Below are 16,980 nucleotides of genomic sequence, written 5' to 3' on the forward strand. Positions count from 1 at the left end.
CCTAAGCGACTGACCCCTGGGGATGAGCTCTTAATCCTGCCAGTGTTCTCACTCTTTCTGCTTTCTTTACTTTTCATTATTTACTTTAAGCTGCCTTTATGTTCCTTGGTTGGTTTTGTATGTTTTATCTGGTTGTACTTTTGCTGTTCTCTCTTATTTTGGAACAAATAATACAAAGCTATATGGCTGTTATTGTATATACCATATTTGTCTTGCAATTGGCATTGTAGTGTTGTTAGCTCGTGATTTTGCATTGTCTTGTTAAAAAAGGGATGGGCACCCCTACAATATGTCATCTTCAAGGCATCGTATGTTGCCTTGAAGGTCATTTTTGCCTTTGGCCTAGAACACACACCATCTGTTTCTTTCGAAAAGATCTGGAATATTAATTCTTCTGACCACAGTGAGGCAATGGTATTATTTACTTTAGAGGGAGAAGTGTGCAATTTCCTCCCAAATTTTCTTTAAGGAACACTTTTTTTTCAATAATTTCAATGTCATTTTGTTGACAAACTGGAAATCCTTTGTCATTTTTTTCTCCTAAAAGACTCAGCCTTTCATTGATACAGGTTTTGTACCATCATTGTGTTGTTTTACCCTATTACTAGCCTTAAATTGCCTTGTCCCAAGTTTGTTTGGAATGTGTTGCAGGCCTGAAATGCCAGAATGAATGCATATTAACATTTATATTAACACATATTAACAAGCAGTGATTAAAAATAAGTTGATTCCATCTAATTTGGCTTTTATTTATTTTTCCTATTGTACAGCGGACCTGGACTCCCTTCTTTCCATGGGCCAGATCCCTGTTGTCCCAGAGGTACCCCATGACCTCATTCCTTCCCCTGTGGATGGTGAGCCCATTTTGAACAGTCCTACTCATGAATTTGAATCTCTTGATGCCACCACTCTGCCCACACTGACAACATCTCAGTTTGATTACATGATCGAGGTTGACACAACACAGGATGAGTCACATGAGCCAAGTCAAGGTGTAACCTCAGATGTTTTCTTTAGCACAGTGGAGCCAACGTATGATTATAGCCATGAACCGTTTCATGTAGAAGCATCCCCTGCATCACATCTTGTGCCAGATCCTGAATATGAGACACTCATGCATGAGGGAACCATCGTACCAAGTACATCCTTTGCAGCTACAACTGTGAGAAGCTCTTCTGTAACACTCCACCAACCATTGACAGAGTCTGCATCAGAAGCTTCTACAGACACTTCTCCAGAGCAGAACACAACAGTGCTGTCATCTACAGCAGATCCCAACACTAGAGTAGTCACTAAAGATCCTAACCAGGTGGAAATAAGTGTGGACGTTTCGTCCAGGACCCCACCAGCTGGCTCAGAAATGTTAACTTCTAAGCCAGTAGATGGGCTAGAGTCATCTGTTCCTGTCGAGGACACTACACAAGTTCCGGATATTAAAACAGTGGAGACACCAGGCAGTTCCTCAGCTGCAACAAGAACTGAAAAGCCAGTAGTTGTGTCCTCCACTGATATGGCCGAGGCAGTCACAGTCACTTTCTCTGAAGAGGACAGTAGCATAGCAAGACATGAGGCAACCAATTCTGAGAGTAGTGCTCCAACTGTGTTTACCATACCTCAGAATGTATCTACGACTGTTCCATACCCTGTAGAGATTGAAACAAAGGAGATTTCAACCTCAACCACCACAGGGGCAGACATCACTAATCTAAAATCCACTACTGCAGATCCAAGATCAGATGGCAGCCAAGCTCTTGATTTCTTTTCAACAAAGCCTTCATCATTGGACAGCATAATGTCAGAAACTGTAAAGTTCCAAACAGAAGGGACAAAAATATCTACAGAACAGGTGTCTACCAATGATTTCTTTGTGGAAACATCAAGCGTATTTGACAAATCAACTGTGGCACTAACACCAGTGGTTACCTTATCTGCAGAGGAGAAAACCCATGAAGATGTGCTCTCAGTTACGGGTTCAGAAGTTCCTACAGTGCCAGGTTTTTCATTTTCTGACAGTGATGGTTCAGGAGAACCGACAACAGAGATTTCAGTCACAGAATCCTTTACAGTTCTTCCACTGGATACTAATATTACAATTACAGCTGATGAAAATGTCACTAAAACACCTCAGATTGTCCAAACCAGTGAAGATAAATCAGTCCAGCCTGACCATACATCCTCTTGGAGTACAACAATGGCACCTGAGAGCCCATCTGAGAAAGTGAAGGCAAGTTCAAGTTCAACACATGTTGTGACTTTTAAAGAGGGTACATCAAAAACTGAGACATATAGCACAGTGCCTTTGTCCACTCTTGAAATAACTGAGTCCAGTGTAGTCCATACATTTAGTGAAGTGGTTACTCCACACACAACTTTAAGGAGTGATGTTTCCACTGAGTATGGACCAGATTCTACTGTGCTTCCCAAAACTACAGCAACCACAGGGTTCTCTGAATCAGTGGAGTCTACAGAGTCAACATCATTGCCTGTACATTCATCACCCCAAGCTTTAGGTACCATTTCTACCATTTCTACCATTTCTTCTTCAGTCTCTGCAAGTAATTACACCACCAATGAGGCAACAGTGGAATCAGTGTATACAGTACATGCCAAAACCACTAAAGAAATCACTGTTGGTGAGGATACTACTGTTGCACCAGTTCATGCAGGTTCTTCAGAGGGTGGCTCAGGTGATGACTCAGAGGTGTTCACAACAGTGCATCCTACAGTGGTCTACACCACATCACACAGTCTCGCTGGCACAGAGACCATGATAGTCCAAACAGAAGCAACACCAGGGCCATCATCATGGTCATCCAAAGTGCCTATTATTGATGCTTCTGAAGTAATGTTCACCTCAAGAGAGAGCACACAAGAGATAACAGATAGATTTAGTGTGGAGTCCATAGGAACTGCCTCTATGATGTTTAGTACTGGGGAAACAATAAGCCAAGCTACACCATCAAGTTCAGAGTCAGCTTTCATCCTTCCTGAAGCAGTAGGGACAGATGATCAGACATTTGGTAAATCCACCCTTTCCTCACCATCTGTAACATCATTTTCAACTGCAGGCCAGGGAGGTCTTTCCACTTATTCCACAGCAATAAACCTGCATGTCACAGAGCTACCTCACTCTGAGGTAACATCAGTAAAAGTCCAGGTTACTACCACAGCACCAGCCATGATGGGCTCAAGTCATACTGTCAAATTATTGACTCCTACAGATGGAACAACAGTACAACCAGCAACAGACTACACAAAGGGAGCAGAGAGTGGTAAGCCATCTTCAGCTGTACCAAGTGCTCATATCACTTCAAGCTTGTTTTCTTCAACAGGGGATAAGTCATCTGCTGTCACGGACATTGATTTGTCCAGCACAACCCCTTTTGCTCAAATGCACAGTACAGTATTTGAAATTGAACAGGACACAGAAAAAACATCAGGGAGCATTTCTACTACTACTGTTGCTCCAAACTCAGTCTCATCTGATTCAATACTGCCAGGGTTTGACTGGTCTGGTCCATCTGTAACAGAGGTGGTTGTGAGTTCACCATCTTTACTAAGTACACTGAAACCAACACTCTCATCATATCAAGGCACTGTGGATGCTAAGTCCTCGACAAGTTCACCAGCACAGCACACCAGTGAAGCAGACTCAGGAGATAAAAATACTGAGTTTCCTTTTGTTGGTCATCTGACACAATCAGTCATCCCAGCTCAAACAAGCTCAATTGTTAGTCAGGCTACTATGTCGAATCTACCTACTAGTCAAGCTCCAGAGGAGCCAGAGGGTTCTGTTGAGAATAATGAAGATGTATCTAATGTGGGCATTCTTGAAGCAGGTCCTCCTCCACAAACTCCATCAACCAAGGCTGACCAGTCTAGCCTATACACAACAGAGGCAGTTGAAACTGCTCCTACTCCAACTGAGTCACAGAGACCAAGTGAAGCAACAGAAATGACAACTGACCTCAGCCATCCTACAGGTGAATCAATCACAGAACCACAGTCAGAAGATTCATTATTGGAAAAGACTTCAGTCAAAGAATCAACCAGTGTCACAATCACTTCAAGCTCATTGTCTTCCACATCAGATGATGAGAATTCTGGTGAGAAGGAAATTGAATTGACCAGCACAACTTCTTTTGGTCAAGTGCACAGTACATCTGCAACTGAACAGGATGTGACAGGATCAAGTGTAGGAGCAACCTCAGAGAGTACATCTGGTCATACTACAGCTGCACCAATATCAAGGTCAAGCCATAGATCAACAGAGTCTCAATGGTCCAGCCAAACTACGGCAGAGACTGTTGAACCCATTCATACTACTGAATCACACAGTCCAAGCTACATGACTACAAAGACTAGTTCAGCAGGATCATCCCAATCAATTCAGACTACAGTAGAATCTTTCAGTAAGTCAGATGACACATTGTTAGAGAGGACTTCTGTGGAAGAATCAACAAGTGCCAGTACATTTACAACTGGACAAGACACACAACAGGACACAGAAAAAACATCAGAAACGACAGCTGACATCAGCCATCCTTCTGTAGTATCAATCCAACCAATCCACAGTACAGCAGAATCTTTCAGCGAGTCAGTCAAAGAATCAACAGGTGTCAGTATCACTTCAGGCTTATTGCCTCCTGTGCCAGAATTTTCAGGCGATGGGGAAGTTGATGTGTTCAACACAACAGCAGGGACAATTTCTTCTAGTACTGTACAGTCTATCACATCTGTCCATACTACAGTAACAACATTGTCCCAGTCAAACCACACAACAACAGAGTCTCACTGGTCTAGCCCATCTAAAACAGAAGAAGTTGAAACCGTTCTCACTCCAACTGAGTCACACAGCTCTAGCTCCCTGACTGACACTGACATCAGCCATACTTCAACAGTATCAATTCACAGTACAGCAGAATCTTCCAGCGAGTCAGTCAAAGAATCAACAGATGGCAGTATCACTTCAAGCTTATTACCTTCTGTGCCAGAATTGTCAGGTGATGGGGATGTTGATTTGTTTAACACAATAGCAGGGTCCATTTCTACTAGTTCTATACAGTCTATCACATCTGCCCACACTACAGTAACACCAATGCCCCAATCAAGCCACAAAACAACAGAGTCCCACTGGTCTAGCCCATCTAAAACAGAAGAAGTTGAAACCATTTTCTCTACAACGGAGTCACACAGCTCTGGTTCCCTGACTGACACTGACATTAGCAATCTTTCAACAGTTTCAATCCAACCAGTCCACACTACAGCAGAATCTTTTAGCAAGTCAGTCAAAGATTCAACAGATGGCAGTATCACTTCAAGCTTATTGCCTTCTGTGCCAGAATCTTCAGGCGAGGGGGAAGTTGATCTATTCAACACAATAGCAGGATCCATTTCTACTAGTACTGTACAGTCTATCACATCTGCCCATACTACAGTAACACCAATGTCCCAATCAAGCCACAAAACAACAGAGTCCCACTGGTCTAGCCCATCGAAAACAGAAGGAGTTGAAACCATTTTTACTACAACTGAGTCACGCAGCTCTAGTTCCCTGTCTGACACTGACATCAGCCATACTTCAACAGTATCAATCCAACCAATCCACAGTACAACAGAATCTTTTAGCGAGTCAGTCAAAGAATCAACAGGTGGCAGTATCACTTCAAGCTTATTGCCTTCTGTGCCAGAATCTTCAGGCGACGGGGAAGTTGATCTGTTCAGCACAATAGCAGGATCCATTTCTACTAGTATTGTACAGTCTATCACATCTGCCCATACTACAGTAACACCAATGTCCCAATCAAGCCACACAACAACAGAGTCCCACTGGTCTAGCCCATTTAAAACAGAAGATGTTGAAACCATTTTCTCTACAACTGAGTCACACAGCTCAGGTTCTCAGACTGACACTGACATCAGCCATATTTCAGCAGTATCAATCCAACCAATGCACAGTACAACAGAATTTTTCAGCGAGTCAGTCAAAGAATCAACAGATGGCAGTATCACTTCAAGCTTATTGCCTTCTGTGCCAGACTTTTCAGGCAATGGGCCAGTTGATTTGTTCAGCACAGTAGCTGGGACAATTTCTACTAGTACTGTACAGTCTGTTGCATCTGCCCATACTACAGTAACACCAATGTCCCAATCAAGCCACAAAACAACAGAGTCCCACTGGTCTATCCCATCTAAAACAGAAGGAGTTGAAACCATTCACACAACAGCTCAGTCACACAGTTCTAGTTCCCTGAGCGAAAAGACAACTGACATCAGCCATACTTCAACAGTATCAATCCAACCAATTCACAGTACAACAGAATCTTTCAGCGAGTCAGTCAAAGAATCAACAGGTGGCAGTATCACTTCAAGCTTATTGCCTTCTGTGCCAGAATTTTCAGGCGATGGGGACGTTGATCTGTTAAGCACAATAGCAGGGATCATTTCTACTAGTACTGTACAGTCTGTCACATCTGCCCATACTACAGTAACACCAATGTCCCAATCAAGCCACAAAACAACAGAGTCCCACTGGTCTAGCCCATCTAAAACAGAAGGAGTTGAAACCATTCTTACTACAACTGAGTCACGCAGCTCTAGTTCCCTGACTGACACCAACATCAGCCATACTTCAACAGTATCAATCCAACCAATGCACAGTTCAACAGAATCTTTCAGCGAGTCAGTCAAAGAATCAACAGGTGGCAGTGTCACTTCAAGCTTATTGCCTTCTGTGCCAGAATTTTCAGGTGAAGGGGAAATTGATCTGTTCAGCAAAATAGCAGGGACCATTTCTACTAGTACTGTACAGACTGGCGCATCTGCCCATTCTACTGTAACCACAATGCCCCAACCAAGCCACACAAAAACAGAGTCCCACTGGTCTAGCCCATCTAAAACAGAAGAAGTTAAAACCATTCACACAACAGCTGAGTCACACAGTTCTAGTTCCCTGAGCGAAAAGACAACTGACATCAGTCATACTTCAACAGTATCATTCCAAGCAGTTCATACTACAGATGAATCAAACACTGATACAGAGGACATGTCTTCCGGTGATGGGGGCTTTGGTTTGTCCAGCACAATCTATTTTGCACAAGTGCACAATACATTTACAACTGGACATGATTTGGCAAGACCAACTGTAGGAGTAACATCAGGCAGTACATCTGGTCATACTACTACAGCAGCAGCAGCAATAATATCAGGATCAAGCCATACAACAACAGAGTCTCAATGGTCTAGCCAATCCACTGTACAAACTGTATCTGAAATCATTCCTATCACAAGTGAATCCCCTAGACCTGTCCACACTATAACAGAATCTAGTTACAAATCACCAGGATCAACAGAGGAGTCACTTATTAGTTCAACTTCTTTACTAAGTACAAAGAAACCGTCAGTGGAACCACAGTCGGTTATCCCATCTCAGACATTTTCTCATGCAATTGATGAAACCTTTTCTGATACAACAACTTTATTTTCAAGCACTGTCACCAGCCCTTCAAAGTCATTTACTACTCAAGCCCCTAATGAGCCAGATGGTTCTGCTGAAGAACCTAAAGAAGGATCTACTGATTTATCTAGTGTAGCTGTTCTTGAGGCAGGTCCTCCATCACAACGTCCATCAACAGAAGATATGCCAGCCACACCATCAGTGGCAATTACCAAAGAGACAACATCAGCTTTTCCCACTTCGCCTCTAACAGTTACAGTAACAGCCTTCACAGGTGATAGGGAAGATTCAGGAGAGCAAAGTGCAATGCCTAAAACAGCACCAGATGACAGAGAGAGAACCAGCAGCAGTTCAACCACGGCTAAAACATCAGTAACATCACATTCATCACCATCTAAAATTGGTATGGATGGATCCGGGGACTTTGACACAGAAGATGATCAATTGTCTCCAACATTTGAAGCATCTGCTGAGGGTATATCAGAATTACCAACAACTGAAGCAAATAAAGAGGTTTTTGTACAAACTGATGAAGCAGAAATCAGTTACACCACAAAGAGCCCACTGGATTACTCAAGTATAGGAACAGTTACACAAATCATGCAAGATTCTCAGGCTACATCAACAGTTTCTACAACTTCTACAAAAAAGGACATTACAGCTCCATCTTTAGAGCTTGGTACTGATGGCACAGAGGATACTACAGTTGAAATGGAAGGAAGTACTGAAGAAGGTGGTTCTGGTGATGGGGTGTCCAGTGATGAAGTTGAATCGCATCCTCCTTCTCAAAGTCCACCAACAGTTGATACAGTGCCGATCTCACAATCAGTGTTAGTTGGGGAAAGTGAGGGAACCAAGTTGCCAATGACCAAAACTACTGAAGAGTCATCATCATTTGTTCCCACCTCAGCTTTGACAAGTTCAATGATTGCCTTCACCACTAAATCAGCAGACCATGGTGATCACATGTTTACAACTATACCACCAACTTCTGTCATTGGTGTAACAGAATCAGATGTTTTCAGAGAGCAAGCCACCACCAGCAGCAGATCACTTTCACAGACCACTGATTCAGCTGTAACAGGTGATGAGCTCTCTGGAACCCTTGAAACAACCTCAATTGCTACTCATTCATTTAAAACAGATCAAAGTTCTGATTCTCACTTCAGCACTACTATGCATTCAACAAAACACACATATTTGGAAGGATCTGGGACCTCAGACTTAGAAGGCTTTGAGGATGAGATGTTGGAAACACCAACAACAAAAGCAACTATGGAATTTTCTGTAAGAACAGATGAGGCTGAAACCAGTGAAGGCAGGAGCACATCAACAATTCATGATCTAACAGTTGAAAGTTCTACTCATTCCACATTGTTCAAATCTGAGTATACATCAACAGTGTCTTCCAGTCCAGTTCATGGACAATACATGACTTCAGCATTAGATGGTGGTAGTGGAGATGCAGAGGACAATGCACCTGAAAATGAAATTACTGGAGATGATGGATCGGGGATGCTTAATGTTTCAACAGAAACATCTGAAGTGTCACTTCACACAATTGTCAGAGAGGTGACATCTGTGCTACCCACCTCAACTTTGACAGGGACAGTAGTCGCCCCCACAAATGAGGAAGTTGGTGGAACAAGTGCAACACCAGTGCTGTCCAGCACAGCTTCAGTATTGGATCACACTGGAACAGATGACCAACAGATAACAACACATTTAACAAAAGATGGACTAAGCTTTACCACTGCTGTCACTAGAAGTTACACTGTTGAAACAACTACGCAAAGTGTTGCATCCAGTGAAGTTCAAACATCAGAACGTGAACTGGTCCACATTTCAACCACACAGTTTACCCTTGAGGGGACATCAGACAATTTAGAGATGTCTACTTCTACAAAGGATTCTTCAACCATGACTTTGGATGAAGTCAACACCCAGTCATCCACAGAGTCAGTTCAGAGCTCTCAAACTCCTCATCTCTACCAGCAAACCACAGACCACCAATATACAACAGCAATCCCCTCTATTAGTGAGATTAGATCTGGCTTACCTAGCACAAGGCCTCAAGGAACAAGCAGTGTTTTCCTTTTCCCAGAAAATGAGGATGAACTTCTTTCACCAGTTACAGACAGTATGAGAGACACTAGCATTAAAGTAGAGCATTTTACCAAGAATGACATCATTGATGCTGACACAGTTTCTATTTCAGAGCTCTCGTCACTTTTTTCCCCAACAATCAAGACTGAGGAAGCTTCAGATGTAACACCAGTCACCATGACACTACCATCCTCCAGCATATTGACAACAGATCATGAAGGATCTGGGACAGATAATCATTTATTTTCAGAGCCTAAAATACCATTGCCAGCCACAGAAGGACTGATGGCTGGTGTAAAAACTACAGCTTTTGGCTCAGCTGAATCTTTGTCAAGTAGCTCCATTAAAGAAGAGGACTCAACATCATCAGAATATACTAAAACCATTGCAACCTCAAAGGGCATGACTCATGAGGCATTCACATCTTCATACTCTGGTGAAACAATCCAATATTCCACTCAGAGTACCTCACATTCAAGGTTCAGCACATTGCATCACTCGGATGTCACTCCTCATCCCAGCAGCACCAGCAAATACTTTCCAGGTCACACCACCTCCTATCGTACCCACAGCACACATCAGCCCACATTTACCACCACTCATCCCATCTCCACTACCACACACCACAGTGATGCTATTACCAGATCTAGTCACACTAACACTGATCATCCTAAAACAACCTCACATTCAGTGTCTACCACAGTTCATGCTGCATTTAGTACAACACAGGCAACATTCAAGACTGGTGAAGCTTTTACAACAGAATCTACAACATTGGAGGGAAAAGTCTTAGACAGAACTTCCATTCCATTCACAGGATTTGAAGGTTCTAGTGAAGGTTCGGACCTGGGTGAGCAAATTCCTACATCTACACCCCGTCTAGCTTCCTTGTTATCTGCCTCTACAAGTAGTCTACCACCTGTTGATTTGACTCCATCCAAAGAAGACTCTACAGTGGATGATACTTCAACTTCAACACTAGAATATGAAACTGTTCAACCTGATAAAAGTACCAGCTCTGGACAAAATGCAGTTTCGTCAGTCACTGCATCACAGAAACCATCAGGAGTTTCTTTTGTTGATGAGTCAGAAACAGGTAGTACACCTGATATGGAGAGTCCTACTGCAGGTGAATTAACTACAATGTCTCCTGAGTCAGAAACCAATGAGCTATTTGGTACATCTAATGGTACACCTAAGCATTTTGTGACCACCATGCAGCCTAAAATACAAACTAGTGAGTCTCTACCTGAAACTGACGTTGAAAATGCCACACAAGCAACTGCTGAATACACAGTAACTGACACAATGACAACAAGAGTAGATCAAGGATTGGAGGAGATAACAGCAGAGACAGAATCAAGAACCTCAGAGAGACCACTGCTGGAGACCACCACATGGAAGACAACAAGTCAATTTAATTTATCCACAGAGGAAAGCTCAGGTGATGAGCCAATCGAAACAACAGTCTTTCCCAAAGTTACCACAGCCCACCATTATCTTTCCTCCACCGGTTCTGAGGCTAGTGCATCGACAATATTCCCAACATCAGTCCCTTTCAAAATGACAGTCACTTCTCAGCCATCTACAGATACAGAGACAGAGGAAGAAACTGAAATGTCTAGGCCCCACATTGGAACCACACATTCTACAACTTTGCTGTCTTCAGTTACACATAACACAGAACTTGTAGGTACATCCACTGTCATCCCCACATTTGAAGATCAAACCAAGGCAGAGACAGATACTGATGCAACTGATGAATCCTTTGTATTAGAGTCCAAACCAGTTTTTAGTTCTTCTGAGACCACCTCACACTTTGAGAGCACCTCCCAATCTGAGAGTGAAACCTTTGAATCAAGCTCAACTGTTATTCCCAGCAGCATAAGCTCTGAGAAGCCAAGTGTTTCAGAGACAGTTCCTACTGAGATGTCCACTATGTCTTCCACACAGCATTTTACTGTGGTAGTGGCTCTGGGCACAGAGAAAGGCACTTTGCCAGAAGGAAGTGAACGAGATTTTGAGGACCACGCTGATGACCACACAAATCAATTCACAAGTCAGTCCCCACCACTGTCTAGCAGTTTAGAAAGCAACAAAGAGCTGACTACTACCCTTCCAAGGTCTAGTGAGATTCAACAAGTCATTTTACCATCAGCTACCACACCAACACTTCTACAGCCTGATGATTCCGACTCTAGTCCTGGCGGTGAGGAAACTGTCTCAGAGGTACAACAGGTAGTTGGCCAAACTAATGAAACTGTGACTCCTAGAACAGAGGTTCAAGAAAATATAGATGAATCAAGCCAACACACAACATCACCAATGTTATCGGCTAAAATCACTACTGAATCAGTTACTGCCGAAGAGCATAGTGAGAGCACTGTTACTGAAAAGTCTGAAAGTGTAGCAACAAGTGATATAGCGAATCTACAATCTGTGGCCCTTACTGTTGAAAATTCAGAATCAAGTAGTACATCTTTTGTGGAGAGCTCTACTACCAGTGAATTAACATCAGGTACATCAGCCAACCCCATCACAAATGAGACAGTGGACTATGATGCTACATCTACACCTGATCTTAATGCTACTGCATCCACCACTGAGTATGAGAGTGAGACTAATATTGAGACCACCACACAATCTGAAATGAGGACTGGACACTTTGAACCCAAGAATGAAACTGGCTTTGAGGTTACTACAGAATACGATATCAACACCCAAACACAAACTGTAAAAGATGATGAAACCAAGACATTCTCAACAGAGTCAGTCACCAATGAAGTGTTGGGCTATGATGCCACAAATAAACCAGTTCTAAATGCTACTTTTACCATCATTGAGCATGAAAATGAGACTAATATTGAAACCACCACCCAATTAGATTCTGAATCCGAAAATGATTCTTCCATTGAAGTTACCACACAATACAATACTAACACCCAAACGCAAACTGTAAAACCTGAAGAAACCAAGACATTCTCAACAGAGGACGTTGAGACTGACAAGACAGATGAAGTAACAGCAGAAACCTCTTTTGATACCACCACATGGAAGACAACTAGCCCATTATCCTCATCCTTAGAAGGAAGAAGTGATCAGACCACTGAAACTGTAAGCCAAGACTCATCTCCAGTTTTTACCAATATGGCCGCAGTAACTTCTGCATCTCTGCTGTCAAAAATGACAGGTACACCCCAGCCTTCCTCAGAAACCCAGGCAGGTTTCCAAACAACAATCATTTCCACGGTGCCTTTGTCCACATCAGACAATGAGGAGGCTACTCAAACTCTTGGGACCGCAGAAGAAACCGTCTCATCTACAAAAGACACTCCAAAAGCAGAAGCAATTTCATTCAATTCTGAAAACACATTGTCGTCAACTGCACCTACAACAGAACAAAAAACAGAAGCATCAACTTTTACACCTACAGTTGAAGATCAAACCCAAAATGAAGACCTGAACTTTACTGGACAAAATGGCACCACTGCATCAACATTAAATTCTGAGGATACTTTGTCACCAACTGCTCCTTCAACACAGCAAAAAACAGACACACCAACAATTACTCCGGCAGTTGAAGATCAAACCCAAAGTGAAGCTGTGGATTCCACCAATGCATCAACAGAGTCAAACACCCAAGTTACATTGGACAATGATGACACATCTAGACCTCTTTTAATCGAGTCTCAACCAGATTTGAGTCATCCTAAGACCACCACCCAATCTGAGACAGAGACAGACTTTGAGAGTACTGCGCTTCCTGAAATCGAAACCTCAGAAACAAGTTCATCTATTGCTACCAGCAGATACAGCACAAGTTCCGAGAGCTCAAGCATCTCTGACCTAAGTCCTTCCACACCTTATGACAGTGCCCCAGAAGGAACCACACTGTCTAGATACGATGGCTACGATGGCACAATATCTGCTACTAGTGCCACAGAAAACAGTGTAGAAGAAGCAACCGCCTCTGTTCCATCATCTGATGAGTCAGTTCAACCGGTCATTTTATCCTCCTCAGTTACCTCAGAACCACTGTTCCAGCCTCATAAACCCGACTCCGGGTCTGTTGGTGATGAAACTGTATCACAGAACCTACAGGCAGTCGGCCACATTGAAGAAGCTGTAACTCCTAGAACTGAGATACCTTTTCTGGAAACTCTGGATTATACATCATCACCCTCTGGAACTGGTTCTGAAGAAGATATAGGCGACCCCTCATTGGTCGAGGCTCTACCCTCTAATCCACATGTGCAGAGTGCGACGCCCATACCTACGGAACACACTGATCTGGGATACACAGTCATTGGAGAGACGTTTGACATTCCAGGTATGACAGTAGATATATACAGACGAAAATTGTTTTTTATCTTGTTATGCATGTGTCCACCCTGTCATGTCAAGCTGAATGACAGGGTGGACAATTTTAGTGAAAATTGGCATTTGAAGAAAATATGGTTGCCCTAGCATTCCAATCATTTTAAATTGTTCTTAATTTCAAAGACACATTAATTGTCTATTTTTTATATTTTAATTGTTTTTAATTGATATTGTACTATGACAGGATGGACAGCTTACACTGTCCATTTATCTTAGCTACGTAAAGAGACAATATAGAAAATATTTTGAGAAAAAAGTCTAATGAAGTATAAGTATTATGAATCACTTAACATGCAGCAAGTGTCTTCCGTCTAGGGGTGGGTGATAAGGCCCTAAAATGATATCACGATATTTTAAGGTACTTTTGCAATAACGATATTCTTTCAGTAAAGTTTAAAGTAACCTTCAAAATATAATGCTACAATAAAATAAATATTACAGTATTATTTCGTATAAATATGACAGTTTAATACATTCAGTATGTTTATCTCTCTAAGTAACAACAAAAATCTACCACAGAACTAAAGTGCAGCATATTTAGTGCATGCATATGAACTGCAAGCAAACAACCCAAACTAAATACAGTAAATAACAAAACTATAAAATATAGTGTTTTTTTATTGTGTAATATTTATTTGGTAATATTATTGCATATGATAGAGTATGACACACCCTCATACTTCAGTTCCTTTTAAAATGAAGTGTACAGGTTATTATGTCACTGATATTAAAGGTAACTTACTTGGACACTAATATATAGCTTCATATTTTAATTTAAAACAAAGTAAAGTAAAGTAAAAAAAAAAAAAAGTTGGGGACACCTATTATATTATTGTTGACCCATAGTATTATCACTTTATACAGCTCTGGAAAAAAAATATCACTTAAAAATGATGAGATTCTTTGATTTTACCAAATTGAAAACCTCTGGAATATAATCAAGAGGAAGATGGATGATCACAAGTCATCGAAGCAAGCTAAACTGCTTGAATTTTTGCACCAGGAGTAAAGGCATAAACTTATCCAAAAGCATTATGTAAGACTGGTGGAGGAGAACATGACAAGATGCATGAAAACTGTGATTAAAAACCAGGGATATTTCACCAAATATAATTTTTTAACTCCTTAAACTGAGAATATGAACTTGTTTTCTTTGCATTATTTGAGGTCTGAAAGCTCTGCGTCTTTTTTATTACAGCCATTTCTCATTTTCTGCAAATAAATGCTCAAAATGACAATATGTATTAAATGTTGTCCGAAGTTTAGAATAAAACAACAATGTTTATTTTACTCAAAAATATACCTATAAATAGCAACATTAGTGTTCTCTTAATTTTTTTCCAGAGCTGTATCTTTTAGTAGTTATTTCATATAATTTCCATTGCTAACTTTTCTTCTTTTTTTTTCTTTCTTTCTTTATTTTTTAATCAAATCTAGGTGTTTATTCATGCACTAGTGATTCCTGTCTTAATGGGGGCTCATGTGTTACAATGGGTAATACTCAAACCTGCAGCTGTCTACCTGGATTCAGTGGGGAGCATTGTGAGATAGGTATGCATTCTGACATACATTACATACATTACATGATTACATACATTTCCTTCTGTGTATGCATTATGCTGATTTTGATCTTCGGTCACATTGTAGACATTGACGAGTGCCACGACAACCCGTGTCTCAATGGAGGTACCTGTGTGGATGGGGTGAATTCCTTTAGCTGTGTGTGCTTACCGAGTTACACAGGAGCGCTCTGTGAGCAGGGTAAGAGCACAATACACTTCAATAGTACTGCAAACATCACTCAGTACATTCAGTACAGTACAATACAGTAACATGAACTAGTTGTAGTTACCCAAACCATGCAGGACCTCATGAAACATACACTGAATTCAGAATAAAAGTGAGGCTATTTCATCTTGTTTCATCAATGTTAATAAGATAGAGGTCTATTGATTTTAGAGGGTGTGAGAGGAATATGTACTTAATAAATTTGTTAACGTTAGAAAAAAAGAGGTTGTTACAAATGTAATCAATGCTTTTACATGCATTCAGGAAATAAGACAAGGGGTTTACATGAGTCAGGCAATAACTTTGCAACCAGCCAATAAACTCACAAAGGCATGTTTGACAAAGCCATTTGTAAACTTGGACCCAATATACCAACAGATATGGAGTTTTAGAATGAGAAAACCGAAAGAAAGAGAGAGAGAGAGATTACGTATATACATGCACTGTGAAATTTAATTACTAAGCTAAAATCAGCTCTTTTATTCGCTTTCTTAATCAGATATCTTGCCCTTTATGTGAGATTAACAATTAGAGAATGCTGTTTAACAGTGATAACTGCAGAAATCTGATGATTACGGTTGGATTATTACTGACTGCTGGTACACACACTTGCTGTTGACTACCAATAAACCAATAAACTGAGAAACAAACAGAAACAATGATGCTGCACTAAATTCTAACAAGAAAAAAAGAAAAAAGAGACTATTTCCTCTTCACAGTGTTAATAAGAGAGAGAGGTCTGCTGATTTCAGAGGATCTTAGATGTACATGCACTTAATAAATTTGTTAAATGCAGAAAATTACAGTTTTTAATATTTATTTGCTCAATGAGTTTACAAGTATTTGGTTAATCAGACAATGAAAAAACTCTGGGTTTACATGAATCAGACAATAATCTGATATTATCTTTGAAACCAGCCAATTAACTCACAGAACATGAACTTCCATACACTGCTATTTGTAAACTTGGACCTAATTTACCAACAAGTATGGATTTTCTGACCCTAAAAATGATCGATATCAGAATAAGTGTATACATGCTCTGTAAAATTTAATTTCTGAGCTTTCGTAATCAGATCTCTAGCATTCTTTGCCTGATCTAACATCTAACATCTAAGATTGCTTTGTTTACCTGAGCACTTAATTAATCAGATAACTACAGAAATCTGATTATTAAATTATTATTAAATTATTATTGAGTGCAGGTAAACCCACACACTATTGAAGACCAGTAAATAGACCAATAAAGA

At 41.0% G+C, this 16,980-nt stretch overlaps 1 protein-coding gene across 1 annotated transcript in view; it reads left to right on the top strand.

The window, feature by feature from the left end:
- vcana (versican a) overlaps positions 1-16,980 on the top strand; it is a 61,430-nt gene that overhangs the window by 26,979 nt on the left and 17,471 nt on the right. Inside the window, exons 8-10 of the mRNA XM_049470367.1 lie at positions 771-13,892; positions 15,380-15,493; positions 15,590-15,703. Coding sequence (XP_049326324.1) covers positions 771-13,892; positions 15,380-15,493; positions 15,590-15,703 — 13,350 coding nt within the window. The remainder of the gene's footprint in view (positions 1-770; positions 13,893-15,379; positions 15,494-15,589; positions 15,704-16,980) is intronic.

Source organism: Astyanax mexicanus, chromosome 22 (assembly GCF_023375975.1).
Source record: "Astyanax mexicanus isolate ESR-SI-001 chromosome 22, AstMex3_surface, whole genome shotgun sequence".
In the NCBI taxonomy this organism is placed as follows: Eukaryota; Metazoa; Chordata; class Actinopteri; order Characiformes; family Acestrorhamphidae; genus Astyanax; species Astyanax mexicanus.